This window comes from Terrapene carolina, unplaced genomic scaffold, assembly GCF_002925995.2.
Source record: "Terrapene carolina triunguis isolate 2854851 unplaced genomic scaffold, T_m_triunguis-2.0 Scaffold42, whole genome shotgun sequence".
In the NCBI taxonomy this organism is placed as follows: domain Eukaryota; kingdom Metazoa; phylum Chordata; order Testudines; family Emydidae; genus Terrapene; species Terrapene triunguis.
The window spans coordinates 13042878-13064867 of record NW_020664393.1 but is presented as its reverse complement, the minus strand read 5'-3'; the positions used below and the strand labels follow the sequence as shown (position 1 = coordinate 13064867).

Sequence of the window (21990 nt, the reverse complement as noted above, 5' to 3'; positions counted from 1 at the left end):
ACCTCCATGAGGGGAATAGCTCTGGTGCACTGTCTACACTGGCACTTTACAGCACTAAAACTTGCAGCACTCTGGGGTGTGTTTTTCACACCCTTGAGCGAGAAAGTTGCAGCGCTGTAAAGTGCCAGTGTAGACAAACCCTTAGAATTGTGGTTGTGGAATTACTATTCTGTGACCCACAAGAGGTCGCACATCAAGCTGAAGGACTGAGAGCCAGAAATTCACGAATGCTAACATCTGCTATGACACTTGAACTCACTGTGTGGCCCTGAGCAAGTCATTTAACTAAACTACGGTTTTCCTATTTGTAGAGAGAATATTTACTATCATTAACTGATCCTTGTCAGGTAGGTAACGGAATCAGAAATGCGAAGTGCTATGAAAAGTCTATGTATTAGTGCTATTTCTCAGAAAGTCAAAGACTAGTTGCCGAGAGCGTAAGATTACATCCAATTTTCTTTTTTACATACAGGAATGCCCCAACTTGTTTTTATGACACATGTCAATCCCAGATCAAGGAAAACTTGTTCTGCTTTAGACATTACCAGCAAAACCCAAAAGACAGATGCTGTACTGCCATAGAACTCAAGGGGAAACAAATCTACAGAATACCAGTTTTACAATATTTCCTGAAGAAATCTGACAAAATATTTACAAATGGAGTAAATTACAGAGTAACTTCATAAGGCATATTGTGCAACTAGCCTAGCATATATGTGCCTCCACTTTAAGAGCTAAAAAGAGCTTTTTTTGAAGGACTGCATTTCAGCACTTCATGTGAAATTATATGATACTTGTAGAAAAGCTGAGCAATGCAATGGATACAGTTTAAACTGCTCATCCTTGCTAGTCAAATTATTTTGCACAAAATTACTTTAATTTTAGGAAGTTGCTTATTTGTGTCTATAGGTCACGTGAATCATGTTCATAGGTCTGATGTAGAGTTAATTGCAAGATAAAGTGGATGCTGCTCTAAAACCTGGAACCAAAATTAAAACAATTTTTGCTGAAAAACAGCATTTAGAGCTGCACTGGTGATTCTAATATACTAAGTATCAAACTAATTAACAGTCTCTTTGGATTTTCCTCCAATCACCACCATCAGCTCTCAGACTTCAAATATAAGATAAAAAATTCATGCACTTCAGGAATTTGTGTTAAGTGGTTTTAACAGGTTACAACAGGCATGCTGAACACTATTACTTAACCCTTCCCTCCCTCCCAGAAGAATGGCTCCAGAGCAATTCCATGGAGGCTGTGGGATCGCAAGCATGGCAAATGCTAGGATGTCAGAGAAGTGTGTGAATCAGCTCTGACAGCAATGGGCATCATGGACCATGAAAGAAAATCAATTTTTAAATAAGTGCATTGACTTTCTGTTAACCTGACTAACAAAGTGAATGGAATTTTCCTAGTTAAATCTGTAGTCCACATTTTAATCCAACAAATTGTGACACTAATGTTCCATTATTATTTGACAATTAACTGAGAAATTACTTCAAGGTCAAGTACATTTCCCCATTTTGCTATTTTTGTTGTACTGTATTTCTTAAATAACAAACCTCAATTAAGTCATCTTAGGCAATGTGAAAAAACAAAAACAAAACACAAACACACAGAAGTTACACTCTTCCAAATATTATTACAAATCAAAAGTGTTAAGACAAGAAACTGAGTTTCATAGGGCCTTTCTTAAAACACATCTAAGGTAAAAAATTTTCCACAGGGGACTGGGAAGGGTCCAAATTCTCACATCATGAAACCTACTTCTTCATCCTTCTCCCCACCCTACCAGTGCCAGTGTGGCAATGAGACAATACACAACAGCAGAATGATCAGTTAAAAGTAACAAGCAATTTGGTTTCTTTATGTGAAGAAAGTTTCCTGTAACTTCATTCCTGGGATTTGACATTTTTGAAGATGGGACCCTCCTTGGGACACAGAGCCATGTGAAAAACCCACACCCCTGAGAGAGACATAGCTGTACTGATCTAGAGCAGTGGTTCTCAAGCTTTTGTACTGGTGACCCCTTTCACATAGAAAGCCTCTGAGTGTGACCCCTCCTTATAAATTAAAAACACTTTTTATATATTTAACACCATTATAAATACTGGAGGCAAAGCGGGGCTCGGGGGTGGAGGCTGACAGCTCGCAACCCCCTCCCCCCACGTAAGAACCCTGTGACTCCCTGAGGGGTCCCGACCCCCAGTTTGAGAACCCCTGATCTAGAGGACAGAGCAGACAACGCTAGGTGGAGGGAAGCGGTCTCCCCACCTAGCTACCACCTCTCAGCGAGGTGGATTAACTACGCCCGAATGTCTGCACTGCAGTGCAAATGTGCAGCTGTAGCGTCTCTAGCGCAGCCATGTCACTGGTACAAACCCAGCCCAGTTTGGTAGCCAGACAAGTCACTATCTGATGGCGGTTCAGGTGAAATACCATGAACTACGTCTGATGGGCTCCAAGCACCCAGTGTGGCCAAGTGCCCAGCCCACAAAAGGCACCCCTGGGTCAGCCCCCGGCCCGAGCCCCAAGGGCTGAATAACTCGCCCTATTGCTCTAGAGCGGCAGGAGCCGGGCGGGTCGAGCAGGCCCCCGAAGGCACCCAGCACCTGGGCCCCAGCCCATGTGTGTGTAGGGGCAGGAGGGGGCCATGACGCCTGCGGGCCAGCAGGAGCAGCGGCCTGGGCGAGCCCCTGGCCCGGAGAACGCAGCCCGAGAGCCGGGCCCCGAGCCGGCCGCCTCCCTCTCGTGGCTTCCCCCCCGCAGGCGCCGCGCTGCGCTGCGCTCGGGTCGCAGCTACCCCCGGCGTGGCCCGGCCGCGGCCCCTCACTCACGGGCTTCTCCCCGACACGCAGGCAGCGGCGACGGCAGCAGAAAGCGGCGGAAGAAGCTGGGCCTCGGCCAGGGCCGCGCCTTCCCGTCCCGCCCCCGGCCGCGCCGCTCACACCCACCTTCCCTCCCCCCGGCTCGGGCAGATCCCCGGCCCCTGCGCCGCAGTGCGGGAGAGAAGCCGGGAGCTGCTGCCGGCCCAGGGGCAAGCCCAGTGCAGCGGCGGCAAAGAGCCCTTGGGCTCTTCTGTCCTGGGCACAACTGAGTGCAGGCCCCCCTCAAGCCAGGCGGTAGTGAGGCCCAGCCACATATAAAGCTATCCCTGAACCAGATAAAATCTCCCTGTGCAATGACACTTAGCCACATATAAACCTATCCCGGAGTCACGCTAAAGTCCCCCCATACAATTAGACTCAGCCACCTATTATTAACATGTCATCATAAAATCCCTCTGTTCAATGAGACCAAGGCAGTATAAACCTATTCCTGAATAAGGATAAAAAATTCCCCCACCCCTACATATTAACCTATCCTTGAATCACGATCTTCAGCAATGACCAAGCCACCTATTAACCTATCCCTGAACCACACCGAAGCCCTGGTGCTGCAAGGGGAACTCCTGAACCACACAGCAAAGCAGCACTGCTGCTGCAAGAGCACTTTTTTAGGCATCTCTCTCTGCTCCCAAATCCCTAAAGAGCAGCTGCAGCTCCCTGTGAACTTCTCCTGGCCTGGGTCTCCACAAGGCACTGCTACTCCTTCTGGTTCTCCTCCATTTAACCAGGCTTCAGTCCTTCCTGGCTGCGCAGAGGGGTGCCTGCATGTATTGCAAGAACCCAAGACCAACTCTTCTTAAAAACTCTTGAGTTTTCATCCTGCTTTTACCACTGATTTGCTGGGGGGCCTTGGGTAAACCCTCCTTACCACAAGTGCTAAGTCAACCCTGGCATAACTCTATTAATTAACGTCAATGGCATTACACCAGAGTTAGCCTCATGTCTTAGTTATGTCCGTCCTCTGGAAAATGGGGATAATACATAAGTAACTACTTCACATCGGTATTAAAAGGACCACACTTTTGAAGTAGGGTGAAGTCTGCTTACACCAGTGTTGAATTTGGCCGGGAAAGGACGATATTGTAAGGCCCCAATTTTGTAAGTCATTCTGTTTGGCTATGTCTACACTACGGACCGTACAGCGGCACAACTGCGCCGCTGTAAGGTCTCCTGTGTAGCCTAATTATGCTAGCAGGAGAGAGCTCTCCCACCGGCATAATTAAACTACCCCCAATGAGTGGCAGTAGCTATGCCAGCAGGAGATGCTTTCCAGCAGACATAGTGCTGTCCACACTGGCACTTTTGTCAGTGAAACTTGTCTGTCAGGGGTGTGTTTTTTCACACCCCTGACAAACAAAAGTTTTGCAGACAAAAGTAATAGTGTAGACAAAGCCTTCGTGAAGTCTCCTAAATGGAACAAATTGCAGGATCTGGGGCTTAGACTGTAAGCTTTTGTCTTTGTATGTGTTTGTACAGGGTTAGCACAACCTGGCCCTAATTCTGATTGAGGCCTTTAAGTGCTACTGTATTAGAAATATTAAATAATGGTAACAGTAAGTGCTAAGTGTTATGGGGGGGAGGGCTGCTCCCCTCTCCCATTGAGGAGACTAGCTGTGGCTTCATCTCCTCTGACTCTCTACCTTGAGCCCTTTGGAAAAGCTGCTAGTTCCATCAGTCCTATTTCTGCCAGTGTTTTGTTTATATATGGTCCTGTCGTTATCTGTAAAATGAAGACAATAAATGAATCAGTCAGAATATCTTTCATATGCATATGCAATCCATATCATAAATACTCTTTCATATTTTATTATTTTAAAATCTGAATTTTATCAGCATAGAATTGTACATTGTTTGGGTTATTTTACTAAAGGTATTTTTAACGAGGAATTATAGAAATATTTTATTCTTACCCATATCATGTTAAAGCCAAAAACACAGAAAACTGCAACCGATCTTTATATTTTTATTCCTTGCCTCTAAAAGACAAATTTGCAAATGTCTGTCAAAAAGGATGCCATATGGAAAGGCTAGCAGAAGGGCAACTAGTGAACCAGCTATATGTGCCAGTTTCAATTTGTCACACTTTTCATTTCTGGGAAATGCTTTATCCTTGTTTTGAGCATGAAAACTCTCATAAGGAACAAGTTAACAATACATTTCTCAAAAAACATCCTTTGTGAATGGAAAAGAAACAATATGCCTCTATATGCATAACTCCATGTATGGAGGGGAAAAGGCAAACACCCATAAAGTTATATTAAATTATTTAAAAGGATCGGTAATTTTAGCAATAATCCAACACTAGGATTCCCCAATAACAACATCATGGGTTACAAAAAACATACTGAAATATCTTGAAGCTACAGATGCATCAAAATCACCTTTTCCTTAATACAAGTAATTATAGAAAATGTTGGTTATATAAGCCCCAGTCCTGAAAAGATTTACACACACACTTAACTTTACACACTAGTACTCACATGCATAAAGTTAAGCACATGAATAAAGGCTTGCCATTAGAGAATTTGGGCCTTAGGTATGAAATACTGGTTTGAAACAGACATTGTTTAGATTGCCACTCCCTCCCCCACTCCAAATGGCAGCCTTATCTTTAAAGTGAATCCCTATAATACACCTCTACCCCGATATAACGCTGTCCTCAGGAGCCAAAAAATCTTACCATGTTATAGGTGAAACCGCGTTATATCGAACTTGCTTTGATCCACCGGAGCGCGCAGCCCTGCTTTACCGCGTTATATCCGAATTCATGTTATATCGGGTCGTGTTATATCGGGGTAGAGGTGTACAAGGCAGATAATAGACTAAAAATATTATTATTAGAGCACAACAAGTGGTAGACACATAAATGACATTATTTCTACCTGAGGAACATACAATCAAATTAAAATGCACACAGTCTTCAGACATAAATAGTAGTACAGATATTGACTGTGAGATAACCGCCAGAAGCCAGATACTGCCCTCAGTTACACCAGTACAATCCCACTTACATAAATAGTTGTAAATTTTCAGGGATAGCTTTTCTGAGTGCTAGGTTTGGTTCCTAAGTTACATTTACTTTTGTATTTATCAGATTTTTTAAAAATTACTATTTAAAGTATTTGATGCTTTTGGAGTATTTGAGACATTTGTGGAAGCTTCCTTTGCTTAATTATGTAGCAAAAACTGTACAGTATATGCTGACTCGCCTGAGACTGAAGACAGTGGTTGAGTTTGCAAATTTCATAAATAAACTTGATGGTGCTACATATGCAGTGATAAATCTTTTGTGTAATTCACCTACCTCGGCTGCTGAACTCAGATATCTGGGGTGAAAAATGTCCGTTGATTTCAATGAGTCTAGGATTTCACCCCTGATTTTCAGTCAGATCCTGCTTTTTACCTAATTTTACATACAGATTTCCTGGGAATAGGAGGTCAAGTGAAATTTGCCCAAGATCACACACAGAATGAGTAACTTAGACCTGTTACGCTTGTGTTTAACCACACAAGTAGTCTCATTAAGATTAATACACTACTCACACGTGTAAAGTTAAGCACATGTGCAAGTTTTTGTAGGATTAGTTTTAACAGATTTTGATCCTGAGAGCTTTGTAAAGATTTACCATGTTTAATTTTGCAGGATCAGGATCAAGGCCAGTCAGAAAAATTCTGCAATTTGGTGCATAGTTGGTAATAAGGGACTTTGATAATATTCTGTGATGGTCATTTATCAGTATAACTATTTTGATTTTCCTTGTTAATTTTCAAGTCATTCAAAATAACAGGTTTATGGAACTTTTCTGGGTTAGCAGGTATTAGAACTCTCCATAACAGCAAACACTGTAGCAGTTTACAGCAAGGACCCTATTTTTGTTGTATGTTTCTGCACAATGATGCTGCAGCTTCTGAGCACTACCACACTACAAATACATAATAATACTTAACAATTATTCCATGTGGGCTATAAAGAGGGTGGTATAGCTCCCTCTAAAGAGAGAATTAGAAAGTTGGCTGGGTACCTTACAGAAACAAATATATGTTCCCCGCCCCAAAAAGCTTACAATTGAATGCCCCAATCATATAACTGGATCTGTGTTGGTGGACCCTTGTGTCCACGCAGAGCCCTATTGAAACCAGTGAGACTTCCTGCAGGCACAAGACTTTTGTGCAGATCCAATCATAGGAAGATCAGGTACTAAGTTCAAATATGATACAAGTGGGAGTCCTAGATAGCTGAAAGGGAGATTGGTAGAAGAAAGACAAAGGTATGATAACATTGTTATTTAGCCATAAGTAATAATCACTATTAAGAAAAATTAGATGTAAATATATATATTAAATGTAGGAGGAGAGTGCTTTGTTAACCCAGTCTCTAATAAGTAGCATGTGACAGAATTACATCAATGAGAAAGAAAAAAAACCAGATGGTTCTAAACTTTTAGAGATGATTTTCTGGAGACATCCTAAATTGTGCCTGTCATTACTGGTAGTAATGGTGATTACTGTGATAGAAGTGAAACTGCTCTGTAATAATTTATGAACATTGTATATTGACCAGATTATGGGAATGTTTACTGTATGAATACGTTGGTTTAGTTTAATGGGGGGTTATCAGGAAAAACAAGCAGGAAGGAAAACAGTGGCTCAGGATAAGCCACTTCTCAGCAAACACTTAAGGGTGGATGAGAGACTGGAAAAGGGTGGATGAGAACTGGAAAAGGTCTGGGAACCAGAGGAACCAGAGGAACAAAAATAAAACAAAACCTGTGGCAGGGTTAAAAAGGTAGACCCTGTCAAAGAAGGGGTAGATGTTGGGGAGTTGTTTGGGGTAACTAGACTGATACATAGGACCGTCAGGGGTGTCTGGAGAAACTAGGCTTGCTTAGGTCACCATTACTAGATGGTAGGACTTTAGGTAAAATAGAAATGTGTAGACTGTCCTAAAATCCTTTTTCTCTAAGTGCTTTGTTCCCACTATTAAAGCAAACAATACTCTGGTTTTAAGACAGCTGTCTGGCCTCAGAATCGTGAAGAGAAGAACTGCAGGTTCCAAACCCAACTGGAACTGCTTGGTAAGCATCATTGATATGTAGTGTACTGTAGCTCAGAGTCTGGTCCAAGAGTAGAATTCTACCTCAGGAGAAGTAAGACACAAGGCCTGACACTGGAGGAGGTGCACTCTGTGAGACCGGAAAAGGGAAAGAGGTGCAGTTACCCTGTATTCACGAAAAACCTATTCACCTAATTGTAGATTGCTTAAAAATGTAATGATGTAGTATACTTCTCTTTAATTCTGGTTTCAAGCAAATTCAATTAAATTATGATTTATTTTTTCTTTAGTGTGATTAGAAGTCTTACTGTTTATGTAAATTACATGTTTAAAATTACACAAGACTTTAGTCACAGAACTACAATGCAACCCTGCTTTTTCAACAGCTGCTGCTGATGGGCCAGATTCTGATCTCAGATGCAGCAGTGCAAATCTGGAGTAATCCCACTGAACTAAAAAACTAATTGGGATTTACACAGGTGTAAATAAAATCAGAATATGGTAATTTTTTGTACTCATGCTAAATACAGAACTTAAAATCTCCATGGAGATGGTGGTGGCAGCTTTGTTTTACTAATATATAGCTATCTCATAGAACTGGAAGGGACCCTGAAAGGTCATTGAGTCCAACCCTCTACCTTCACTAGCAGGACCAAGTACTGATTTTTGCCCCAGATCCCTAAGTGGCCACCTTGAGGACTGAACTCACAACCCTGGGTTTAATAGGCCAAGCCTCATACCACTGTTTTAGTCTTTTAGGGAGGGGAGCTGTGTACATTTTCCTTGAGAAAATTGATGTACTTCTGAATTAGCATACAGGCATCTAGATAGCATGATAATGAGATTTTTAGAAATACTGTTATGTTATTATTTTGGTACATGTATTTATAAGGTCTGTAGTCAAGGGGGAGGCTTGCATTTTTGTGTGGACATTTAAGGTTGAATTTTGACCCTGTGAAGATAGGGTGACCACATGTCCCGATTTTATAGGGACAGTCCTGATTTTTGGGTCTTTTTCTTATATAGGCTCCTGTACCGATATACCCCCGACCCCTGTACCGATTTTTCACACTTGCTGTCTGGTCACCCTATGTGAGGATCACACACAAACTGATTGTGAGCAGCTTCCCCCAAAGGATAAAAAATAATAAGACAGGTGAAAAACTATTATTTTAAAAAACTTCATTATTTTAAGCCAATTTCATGAAGGGGGGGGCTCTGACTCATGACTTTTGAACTTTTGGAGATCCCTTGGGCCAATGCATTGATCACTGTAGGGTCGCGGGCCTAGTTTCTTGACTCCTAGTCCCTACTTGCACCTCTAAACTATGCTACCTCCTCTTTTAGGCTGAAGGTTGGAAAACAGTTTATTATATGACATGACTGGTTTGCACCAGTGACAGGTCTTCCATGTGGAAATGTACAGCCACCATATGCCACTAGGCTGGCTGCTAGAGTCTTTTCAAAAGCATTATAAAATACTCATCTTTTCAGTAATCCACATTAACTTATATATGTATAGAAACACACTTTTTAAAATCATACACACAATTGCTTGACAGAAAAACCGCTGCTGATCAATGTCTAATGTGAGTTTCTCAACCTGTACACCAAAGCCTTTTCTTTTCTTTGAAGAGACATGGTTTGTAAGATTGCTAGATGGGAGCTGTGCCCATAATGCTACGGGCTGAATCACCAGCCTGTAGCCTCAGCTGGTAGCACTACCCTTGCCATGTGGGAGTCCCAAGTTTGGAGCAATCTTTGTTCCCTGCGCTAGCTGAAGGGTAAACACAAAAGCTTAAGTCTGTTAAATTCCACATTAATTTTCAAACGTTGGGACTCCACAAAAAAGTTGTTTTTTTTTGTTTAAAGTAGAAAAATCAAATACTTGCGCGGGCCTCCACTTGTCCATTGCACGGGACACCCCGGCTACGAGCCCACACCATGCAGGCTCCATCACCCCGCCTCACGCCCTGAATGGGACGCAGCCCAGCTGTCACGCGCACAGGCCCTTGAAAGGGCCTGGCTCAGCGGGCCGGGCAAGAGCGAGCCCCGCCTGCTGTGCGCTGCCTAGTAGAGCGGCCCCAAGGGCAAACAGAGACGCACGCACACGCCGCTGCTTGGGGCCCGGTCATGTGGGGCTGCCGTGGGCTGAGCTGCGCAGCCCGAGTTCTGCTTGGTGTCCCGCGGGCGGCCGGGGGCTGGACCAGCGGCCGCCGCCCGCTGCAGCCCGGTGAGTAGGCGCCGTGCAGCCGGCTGTCCCGCTGGGAAGAGTGCCGGGCTTAGGTCGGAGAATGTTCCTAGCCCTTTTTGGAGGAGCGCCGGCAGGAAGCCGAGGCCATTGTGTGCGGCAGGGGAGGTTCCATTCTTAGCGCATTGCTGCGCGTGAAAGTGGCAGTGCTGGGGCTGGGGGGCGTGTGTCTGGAAGCTGCGGTGTGATGTTAAAAAATATGGCACGGCTGGGACTGAGCAGGCTCATGCGAAGTGAGGTTACTCAGTAGCGGCTGCTGAAGCTGCTGCCCCGCCACTGACTCTGGTATTACAAGTTCATAGATTTTGTTTGCAGTGTAGTTGTAGCCTTAGGTCCCAGGACATTAGAGATCCATGGTGGGTGTGGTGATACGGTAGCCAAGTTATGAACTGACTGATCAACCACACATCTCATTTGGAACCGGAAGTATGTGATCAGGCAGCAACAGAGACAAAAAAAAAAAGGCAAATACAGTACTATGTTAAATGTAAACTACTTAAAATTTCATTTAGCAAGGTAAGGAAACTGTTTCTGTCCTTAATTTAAATTAAACAAGATTGTTTAAAAGCAACTTTTTTCTTAATTAAAATTAATTAATTTTCTTAGTAAAATTCCAAAGCTGTATTAAGTCAATGTTCAGTTGTAAAATTTTGAAAGAACAACCATAATATTTGCTCAGAGTTATGGACGTTCCCTTATCTGTAATTGCTAAGGAAGGTCTAAGAAATGTGTTGGCTTTCTATAATCAGGCACACAAGGCCTGAAGACTATAGGACAGAGGTAGTGAATAGGCAGACCATGAGCCAAATCCAGACCATCAGATGCTTTTGAATGGACTTGGAAATATTTTTATATTATTATTATTATTAGCATCATTATTGTTGGGTTGTGTGTTTGTTTTTTCCTCTCTCTCTTTCTACAGTCTGGACCTTGACAAAAAACTATACCAGGTTCAAGAAACTTGGACCTTGACAAAAAATAATTGACTACCCTGGCTCTAGGATGACTGTAAAGGTAGACAAGTGGTATCTGGAACGTCAAGAGAATTTTAGCAATTAAAAAGAAAAGTGACTCTTATTCACTGTTAAATTTTATGTGACTACTTCTCTAATTTAAAATGCCTATGGCCCAGATTTTTTTTTTAAAGGTGTTTAGGTATTGCTGATCTCAGTCCAATTGACTGTCAATGGGATTTTGGCTCCTAAGTGATTAAACTGCTTTTGAAATGACACAGGCTCCTAAATCAGTTAGGTGTTGGAATGCTGAGCGCAGCAATACCAAAATACTTAGACTCGATTTTTTTAAGGTATCAGTCCTTTATCCAAAGTGTTAATTTCAGAAAATTTGTTCCTTTAGTTATTAACACTCCCAGTCAATATGCATCATACCTTCAAGATGTCTTCCAGCAAAAACAAAACAAACACACACAACCAAAATAAGTGTCTTTTCAGGCCTTTTTCTTATACATCAAATTGCTTTTTAAAGAAGATTTCTGTTTTTATTAACCTGATGGTAGCAATAAAAATGACTATAAGTGGAATGGGTCTATGACCAGCCAGTAGGAAACCAAGGATTTAAAATACATTTTAAATAAAAATTCATGTTATAGTGCTGAAGAGTGTATTTAACCCTTTCCTGCTAAGAGTTTTATTAAAATACAAATGAACCTGAGGGACAAGCACAATCATTAACATAAATACTAGGGCTTTGGAGCTATGCTCCAGCTCCAGGCAAAAACCTGCAGCTCCTCTGCTCCGGAACTGCTCCAGCTCCGGGCTCCACTCCAAAGCCCTGGAAAATACAGCCTACATTTTTGTGGTTAAGGCCTGCACCTGTGTTGATAGTAGGTTTCCCTCATAATTCTCAAGTTGCAAAAAGAAACAATTTCATTGTCAGTATTGATCAAAGCTAGGAAGCAATTCCCACTTCCTAGATTAAGCCATTTTACAATACCTTTTAAAATCCACTTTAGAACCTCATCAGAATAAACAGCCCAGTCCTTTCTGACTCTTGGGAAGAGAGAGAAACGTATATATACTTTATTTCAAATTTTGGGAGGCACTAGGATAACCATGGTGACACATAGTGGAATAACTCAGGCTCACCTTCACTAAATGGCAAGTTTACAGATGTTAATTTTCAGTGGGAAATTCCCCCAGATTGGAGCATCTTAATTTTTTTAGCATGATTACTGGTAACCACCTTTTCCAAGATTTCTTTGAATTTTTTTTTTTTTTTCCTGCTTCTTGTGGGATAAGTCCTTTTTCTTTTCCTAGGTCTGAGAACGGTAAATGTGATCTTTCGTAATCTTGACACTGCTGCTGATTGTAGTCTTTCCTATAAAGAACTCAAAGGCTTGCTAAAATCCCAAACAACTCTTATTGATGTTCGAGAGAAGTGGGAAATTGGACAGTTTGGAAAAATTCCTGGATCCGTCAACATACCATGTAAGTTATATGTATCACTACATAGCAACAAGATCAGAAACCTTTAAGCCTAAACTTGCAAGTGAACCCTGGTGACTTGACAAAAACAAGTTGCAATACATATGGCAAACTCTTCTGGGAAACTAATTAGTGTAAATCTTCACCAACAAAACTCCTTCATTAATTACACCTAAAAGAGGCTTTGCATCTATTCTTGCAGTGGGTGAGGTTGTGGAAGCTCTACAGATGAACCCAAAAGATTTTAAAGAACGGTACAATCAAGATATGCCTGCTAAATCTGACCATCTAGTCTTTTCTTGCATGGCAGGAGTGCGAAGCAAGAAGGCATTGGATATTGCTATGTCTTTGGGCTTCAGCAGGTAAGCAATTGAGGTGCTGGCTGGGTAAGCTCCTGTATGGAGAACAGGATTAATGGGGGGGGGAGTCACTTTCTGAAAAGTAGACCCCTTCCCTGGTGGGCTCGGAGATTAGAGAGGCTGCAAAGACAGATGAAATCCCCCATTATTATTGACTGGGTACATATCACCTCAGGAAGGAATGCAAATAAAACTCCTAGAACCCATAAATGATTGCCCCTTCCCTTCTGGGTGCCAGGACAAGCTGCTCCAAGAAGCAATCTTTTATTTCAGGGGTAGGCAAACTTTTTGGCCCGAGGGCCACATCGGGGTTGCGCAACTGTATGGAGGGCCGGGTAGGGAAGGCTGTGCCTCCCCAAATAGCCTGGCCCCTGCCCCCTGACTGATTGCCCCCCCCTCAGAACCTCCAACCGCCCCCGCTCCTTGTCCCCTGACTGCCTCGACCCCCTATCCACACCCCCGGCCCCGTGACAGCTCTCCTGGGACTCTCACCCCCTATCCAACCGCCCTCTGCTCCTCGTCCCCTGCCCACCCCCTCCCGGGACCCCCCGCCCCTAACTGCCCCCCAGGATTCCACCCCCTTATCCAACCCTCCCTGTCCCCTGACTGCCCTCCCAACCCCTATCCACATCCTGCCCCCCCGGGACTCCCACTCCCAATCCTCCCTTTTCCCCATCCCCTGACCGCCCCCCACCAGAACCTCTGCCCCCTCCTCCCTAAGTACCCCCCAGAACCCCCCGCTCCCTTACCTAACCCCCGCCCCCTTACCAGGAGCTTGCAGCCACGATGCCCGGCCAGGGCCAGCTGCGCTCCCCACGCTGCCTAGTGGAAGCGGCAGGCCAGAGTGTGGCCCGCACGGTGGCGTGGCTGCGAGGGAAGGGGGACAGCGGCCGGGAGCTCAGGGGCCAGGCAGGTCAGTTCAGTGGGCCGTAGTTTGCCCATGTCTGTTTTATTTAGTCCTAAGTAGGAGCACAGCCTCTGGTCCAGGAGGGAAATATAGCTGGACCATTTGGTAATAGTGAGCATAATGTAATTAAACTTAACATCCTTGTAGGGGGGCAAATACCAAAGAAATCTACCCCAGTAGCATTTAACTCCAAAAGGGGGAATTACACAAAAATGAGGAATGTAGTTAAACAGAAATTACGAGGAACAGTCACAAGGGTGAAATGTCTGAAAACTGTAGGGAGTCTAATTTAAAAACACCATCATATAGGCTCAAACTAAATGTATACCCCAAATCAAAAACAAACAGTAAAGGAACAAACATAAGCTAAACAGCAGTGTAAAAGGAAATTACAAGCAAAAAGTCATCTTCTAAAAATTGGAAGTCAGATCCTAGTGAGGAAAATAGAAAGGAGCATAAACTCTGGCAAATCAAGTGTAAAAGTATAATTCACTGTTTCTCAAACTGGGATCACCGCCTGTGTAAGGAAAGCCCGTGGCGGGCTGGGCCGGTTTGTTTACCTGCCCCATCTGCAGGTCTGGCCGATCGCGGCTCCCACTGGCCGCGGTTCCCCACTGCAGGCCAATGGGAGCTGCTGGAAGTGGCGGCCAGTACGTCCCTCGGCCCACGCTGCTTCCAGCAGCTCCCATTGGCCCGGAGCAGCAAACCGCAGTCAGTGGGAGCCGCGATCGGCCGGACCTGCGGACGGGGCAGGTAAACAAACCGGCCCGGCCCGACAGGGGCTTTCCCTAAACAAGCGGCACCCCAGTTTGAGAAACACTGGTATAATTAGACAGACCAAGAAGAAAACTGGAAGATCAACTTGCAAAAGATACAAAAACTACCAGTAAGAAAAATTTAAGTACATCAGAAGAAGGATGTGCCAAAGGATGATCAAGGTGCTAAAGGAGCACCCAAGGAAGACAAAGCTGTTGCAGAGAAGCTAAATTAATTCTTTTCATCGGTTTTCACTGCAGAGAATTTGGTGGGATGCAATCCCATACTCAAGGTGTCCCCTACACCTCTAACTGCCAGAAGTATTTGGCACTAGCCACTGTCAGAGACCAGATATTCGGCTAGATGGACCCATAGGTCTGACCTAGTATGGACGTTATCATCTTAAGGGTACAGGTGAAAACAAATAGAATAAGTAGTACCTAAATTGTAGCTTTTCTTCTTTAAATTAAAGATGGGCTATATGAAAATGGTACTTTGCAGATATGCTCCCAGAATCTATTCGGAGACATCTCTGGTCAATCAGTAACAAGACTTTTTCCACTGCTGTCAGCTCTGCAAAACTAGAACAGCTCTGGGAGACTGAACTGAATTCTCTTGTTATATCAACAAAACTATTGGCTGACTTGTAATTGCAGTGCCATCTGTGCAATGCTTTGTCTTCAAATCATGCCCTCAATTATATAATCCTTTGCTAGATTGCTCAGGTATATGGTAATTAACGGCATAACATGATTGCACAGGTGTAAGATGAAAGCAGCACTTAACTGCAGTATTCTTATTACTCAGGTTCCTCTTATCTAGCCATCAATCTGACTTTCAGGCCGCAGGCTGAGTTTGGACTGCTGGCAGTCTTTGTTCTTGTAAACTGAGCAAATATTGAAGTGGAAATAGTTCATACCAAAATGGAATCCCACAATTCCAATCTTGTACTCTACTCTTCCAAGAAGAACCAGACTAAACCATCTACGACCCCACATTTGTTGTGTGTGTTTCTCTTCCCCCACCCCCAGTGGAGTTTCAACATCTGTTTTCATATTGCTTCATAGAGAAGGCTCTTGTATCTTTTCCTTTTTTAAATTTGGTTACTTTGTAGATTGGAAAAACCTCCTTAGTTAATGTCAGCACACAGTTCTTTTTAAACTGTCATTCTGGCCCTAAATGCTCCACTACCCACCTACCTGCCCCTTTATGGTATCTTCTAGATCAGTGGTTCTCAAAGCCGGTCCGCCGCTTATTTAGGGAAAGCCCCTGGTGGGCTGGGCCGGTTTGTTTACCTGCCGCGGCTGCAGTTTGCCGCTCCAGGCCAATGGGGGCTGTGGGAAGCGGTGTGGGCCGAGGGATGTGCTGGCCGCTCTTCCCACAGCCCCCATTGGCCTGGAGCGGTGAACCGTGGCCAGTGGGAGCCGCGATCGGCCGAACCTGCGGACGCGGCAGGTAAACAAACCGGCCTGGCCCGCCAGGGGCTTTCCCTGAACAAGCGGCGGACCGGCTTTGAGAACCACTGTTCTCGATAGAATAGCATCTGGGAAGGTGTGGGAGACCAGTCAGATATTGAACCTTCTTTCCCTCATCTACATTAATATAGGGAATCTCCTTAACAATCTGAAATCCATATTGCAAACATAACAGGCTTTTCATTAGCTAACCCAGGGGTAGGCAACCTATGGCATGTGTGCCGAAGGCGGCACGCGAGCTGATTTTCAGTGGCACTCGCACTGCCCGGGTCCTGGCCACCGGTCCGGGGGCTCTGCATTTTAATTTCATTTTAAATGAAGCTTATTAAACACCTTAAACCTTTTTTAACACCTTTTTAAAAACCTTATTTACTTTACATACAACAATAGTTTAGTTATATCTTATAGAAAGAGACCTTCTAAAAACGTTAAAATGTATTTCTGGCACGCAAAACCTTAAATCAGAGTGAATAAATGAAGACTCAGCACAGCACTTCTGAAAGGTTGCTGACCCCTGAGCTAACCTATCAAACAAGTATGCATGGAAAACGTGAGTGGTGGATTTAAAACAAAAATTCCAACTCTCTTAAACTAGTGCAAATGTGAGGCCAAAATGGTCTTCACTGTAATGGTTTGAAATGTTAGCACTCTATTACCAAGGCATTCAAGATGTTTATAAACATCTCCTTAGAGAATGTATAGCTAAGATATAAATCTGGGATAGCTCAGTGGTTTGAGCATTGGCCTGCTAAACCCAGGGTTGTGAGTTCAATCCTTGAGGGGGCCATTTAGGGATCTAGGGCAAAAATCTGTCTGGGGAGTGGTCCTGCTTTGAGCAGTGGGGTTGGACTAGATGACCTTCTATGAATCTGGTCTCTGAAAGTGAGGTTTGCACAGATGAAATATTAAGTACTAAATTGATACCACTTAAATCTCCCAAAGTAAAATGAATCTACTCCTATAACACAACTACTTGTTCAGACTTTATTTAAACATGGCCAGTGCTTTCATTTTTTTCCCCTCTGAATGTAATATGCATTGACATATGCCACCACTTGCTAGATATTTAATCCATGTTGTTTATTTTCTCTAATTGAAATAGGATCACTAAGTAAAAGTAAGCCATAAAAATTACTGCAAAATACTTGCATTTTGCTCTGTGAAACCAGGAGCAATTACATTGTTTTGCAATAGTGAACACTGCCACTATTATGCAGTGTCTCTCAGAGAAACTTTTTTTTTAATATAAAAGCAACTAGGCTTTAATCTTTTTTCACAAGATTACCAGCAGTAGTATCTCTATAACACTGACAATCTTCTGTATACTTTCAGAGTTCAGCACTATGCTGGTGGCTTGGAGGAGTGGGCAAAATATGAACCACCAGAGAAAAAACAATGAAGATTAATTTTGGAATATAAACCTTGTTACATAGTGTCCTGAAATTTACACAAGCCTAGTAATATCTTGTATGAAATAAGATTGAGAATGTACTGTGAAGGGGAATGATTGTTTAGTTAATACACACTATTAAATGTAGCTGGTTATTCTGAATTTAAATTGATTGAGAGTTGAAGATTACACGAGTAGACTGTTCATTCTCTTTTGGTCATATGTTAAAATTACTGTGGAACTACTCCATGAAGAAAACTTAAAGCTACAGACTTCAATGTAAAAACTGAACATACTGTACATATGATATATACATCATAGTAATGTGTACAACAGGGGATCATGATTAAACTTGTGGTGAGGAGTAACTGACTTTATATAAGTAATTTTGTTATATATTCCTCTTGGCACAATTATTTTAATTGGGTTGGAATGATACTTTGCAGATAAGTACCAATTTACTCTGAAAAAAGAACAGGAGTACTTGTGGCACCTTAGAGACTAACAAATTTATTAGAGCATAAGCTTTCGTGGGCTACAGCCCACTTCTTCGGATGCATATAGAGTGAAACATTGAGGAGATATATATACACACATACAGAGAGCATGAACAGGTGGGAGTTGTCTTACCAACTCTGAGAGGCCAATTAAGTAAGAGAAAAAAAACTTTTGAAGTGATAATCAAGATCACTAATCAAGATCAAGATAATGCTACTCTGAAACCTGAAATTTACTCTGAGTATAGCAGCTGTTCTTAACCTGTCCGTCTTGTCAGGAGGGCAAATAGGAAGGGAGGAACAGATCCTGCAAACACAAAAAGTGACACTCTCAAATTTGATTGCAAAATGTAATGAGTTTGGCTACAGAAGCTATGCCTGGGTGCTTCAAGAAAGTTTAGTAACATTTCTTTAAAAGCAAATGTAGAGTTTTGGACAGAAAACTACAGACAATTCATATACCTCCCTTATGAGCCTAATGTGAAATAAGAATTTAGGCGTATGACTTGGTAGAATAGATGTGACTGATTTAGGTTAGGATTCTTCAGAGCCCAACGGAGTTAGACACTGACTATATCTACAGTGAGAAACACAAAACAGTTATTAGCAACCCTGCTCAAATAAAGTACACTTGCTATTGTATTACAGTAAAATCCCCGTTTTATAAACTAATTTGGCATTGAGTTTATAAAATTGAACATTATGAAGTTATAATAGGTATGGTGCACAAGTTGTAGTATGATGCACTGCATCATTTTCTTGTCCTTCATACTACTGCAAAGTGACTTCCAATGCACTGAAGGAATCAGAATATGAAGGGATGTCTACTTGCTGCTCTGACATTTTCATTATGTAACACTTTCCCCATCAGGAAAAATGGTTTGTATAACTTGTAGCTTATAAAACTGAAATTCAGTTGTGCTTAAATTTGCAATTTGTTGCAGGTTAGATCACAAACTACTCAGTGAGCAGCTTTGCCCCATAACTTTCCATGTGCATATAGGAAGAAATGTGGATTTTTCTTTTAGATATGGGTCTTACTGGTTACTTGTGCCTGACTAGACAACTGTAATGCTCTCTAATGGGGCAACAACTATTGAACCGTGGGTTCAGTGTGGGGTATACACCTGTTTATTGTATATTGCTAAATGAGGGAGGGGAGAACTACCAGGATAGATTCTTGCTAAATAGGAATAGAGGGGTTACTATATAGGGAAATGTTGAGAACCACTGCTTAAGTCCATTTGCAAGTTATTGGAACATGATTTAGCAGTGCTTCATATGATAAGTGAACTACACATGTCCTCTAATCTGTACAAATAGCTTCCCTGTGGAGTTGGAGTTTTGACTTAGCCCTGGTCTACGCAACTTCAGCTATGTGAATAACGTAGCTGAAGGCAACGTACTTAGATCAACTCACCGTGATTTCTTCACCGCGGTGAGTCGACTGCTGCTGCTCCCCCGTTGACGCTGCTTGCTCCTCTCGTGGCGCTGGAGTACAGGAGTTGATGGGAGAGCACTTGGGGGTCGATTTATCGCGCCTAGACTAGACGCAATAAATCGATTCCCTGCTGGATCGATCACTACCCGCCAGGTTGGCGGGTAGTGAAGACATACCCTTAGCCTTCTTTGGCATACTACTTGACTATCTGACAGACCACCTCTTTATGTGCAACCCCTAAAGGTGGGACTAGCCATCCCCTCCTTTTAAAGGAAGAGGGTGCTTTGGAAAGTGCCCTTCCAACAATAGAATTCTTCCTCCTCTCCACCCAAGTTGTTTTGACAGAACCTTGATTTGTTGGTGAAAAGGGCACACTTAAAAGTTCTCTCTCTTGCAGGTTTTTATTAAGGGTGTTAACATACATTTACCTTAGAGGGACAGTTGGGGTGTTTTTATGTGTATCTTAAATGTTGTACAAATGAGGAGGGACAAGTACTTTAAAAAAATCTAATTAAAAGGTGTAGACATCCTACTAAAGGGTACCAGAAACCAGCTTGTTTATTTCACCTTAGCAAGGCTTTCAGTTTATGCTGTTTACTTCATGTATTGTGTGTGTGGACACAGTTCTGTTTGGAGGTCAGTCTACAGTATCTTAAGTCAGAGCTATTTTAGGTCTATAACCTGTTAAACTGTTTCTCCTCCTGCCCTCCCTCCCTCCCGCCCCCCAATATCACCTTCAGGTGGGGATTCTCTGGTCACCATTTTCTTGTATCTGCTGCAACAGTGTAATGGCATTTTAGCTCTGAGGACCAGAGAAGTGATACTTGTCTAATGCAATCAGTGAACTCTTTAGAACTACATGGAAAAAATACTTTCACTACTACAATCATGAAAACACATTTACATGCAGAAGCAAGAAGTTTTGAAAACAAATCTAATTTGTAAATTTCTAGTCTAAAACATTGTATTAAAACTGTAGATTGTGTAAAATACTTATTGCTAGTACAGCTACTCCTGAGGAATACTACTTCAATAAAGCTTTAGTTCAGGAATAATCAGTGTTAAGAACTACACACAATCATTGTCAGTTTACATTGATTTATTCCTACTCATCATATCCACGTTACAAACAATACACTGTTTAAATTTCAAGGGATAAAACCAACAAGCCAATTTCCAGGAGTAGGAGGACCAAGTGTCTTTACCAACAAAAGTAATGTAATATAAGGCTAAAATGCCTGTTTTCTTACTATAAAGCAGGTTTTAATTTGCATTAAATGTTTTATAAAAATAACTTGAATAAGTGCAAGTAGCCTCATTGATTGCATACAAAACCACATTTTAGTTGCACTTCATTGAATGAGAGTCCAGTAGAGGACTACAAAAAAATAAGGTGGTTTTTAAATGGTCAAGTTTTAGAATTAACAAGGTCCATCTGGCTAGGTTTTTCAAGCACTTATTGTCTATATTTTAGACCTGTGTAATGTGTTACTATGCTTTGGAAAAAAATTAGATTGGACAAAAGCTATTGGACTTCAGTTTTTAATCATTCAGCTTTTATTTGTGGGCAAATCAGCATTTTCAGTTGAGAATTAAATAGTACACAAGTTGTTAGGCAAGGGGGACAAAACATTAAAATCTTCAGGGCCAAATCCTGACTTGTGTGGGAGGTTCTGCATGACTCAGGAATGTAGGCTACAACCGGTGGGTTGAAGGAAACTCATTTTGTCCAGCAAGTAGGTAACAAAAGAATCCCATTGCAGTAATTCTTAAGAGCTACTCTTAGTCACATTTTAAAACAGCCAGGATGAAGCTTGTTCCTTTCAGTAAACTTCTACAAAATCTCAAATTCATAACATGAAGGCAGACTAACAGTATATACCTTTTTGTACCAAAAAAATCCACAATAAAAAAGATAATCATATCTGGATAATATTGCTATGTGCTTCTAAAACATTTGAGGATTGCACAGTATAGTACTTGCGAATAATTTATAAACTTTTTAAAATTCCTAATATTTGAAATGGTGAAGAAAACTGAGGTTCTTTTCAAATGTCCACTATACATATTGCACTTTTCTGGTAAGCTGGGCTACTAGGTTTTGTGGAAAAATATCCAAGCTACATGTACTGAGTAAAACAGCATCACTTCAGTCCAGAAGAGGAACTTAATTTCTTTCCTGCACTGTTTTCATTGAAACTCACAACATTTTTTACAGGTTTTTGCAGCCTTTGTTGCTGAAAGATTAGTTGTTTTTTTTTATAATATTCCTTAGCTATAAAACAAACTAGGTAAATGACAAGATTTATACCAGGGGTCGGCAACGTTGGCACGCCAGGGTAAGCACCCTGGCGGGCCGGGCCAGTTTTATTTACCTGCTGACGCGGCAGGTTCGGCCGATCGCAGCCCCCACTGACCGCGGTTCGCCGTCCCGGGCCAATGGGGGCGGCGAGAAGCGGTGCGGGCGAGCGATGTGCTGGCCGCAGCTTCTCGCCGCCCCCATTGGCCCAGAACGGCGAACCACAGCCA

General features: G+C 42.5%; 2 protein-coding genes across 4 annotated transcripts in view; one reads left to right on the top strand and one right to left on the bottom strand.

The window, feature by feature from the left end:
- The window catches only part of USP45 (ubiquitin specific peptidase 45), an 85871-nt gene extending 82957 nt beyond the window's left edge, over nt 1-2914 (bottom strand). For all 3 annotated transcript variants that reach the window (XR_002908027.1, XR_002908028.3, XM_024198422.2), the window contains exon 1: nt 2838-2914. The gene's annotated coding sequence lies outside the window, so the exon portion shown is untranslated. The remainder of the gene's footprint in view (nt 1-2837) is intronic.
- A 7063-nt stretch (nt 2915-9977) lies between these two features.
- TSTD3 (thiosulfate sulfurtransferase like domain containing 3) lies at nt 9978-17964 on the top strand. Its single transcript, XM_024198432.3, has 4 exons — nt 9978-10174; nt 12469-12639; nt 12839-12998; nt 17466-17964. The coding sequence occupies exons 1-4, from the start codon at nt 10075-10077 to the stop codon at nt 17530-17532; spliced, it is 498 nt and encodes a 165-aa protein (XP_024054200.1). The 5' UTR covers nt 9978-10074; the 3' UTR covers nt 17533-17964.
- Nucleotides 17965-21990: the final 4026 nt, after the last annotated feature.

Bases quoted from the DNA above. Each gene is read 5' to 3' on its own strand.
- TSTD3 (XM_024198432.3), top strand. From the start codon at position 10,075: ATGTGGGGCTGCCGTGGGCTGAGCTGCGCAGCCCGAGTTCTGCTTGGT. The intron at 10,175-12,468 runs GTGAGTAGGCGC...TTCTTTTCCTAG, and splicing joins CCGCCGCCCGCTGCAGCCCG to GTCTGAGAACGGTAAATGTG. The intron at 12,640-12,838 runs GTAAGTTATATG...CTATTCTTGCAG, and splicing joins TGGATCCGTCAACATACCAT to TGGGTGAGGTTGTGGAAGCT.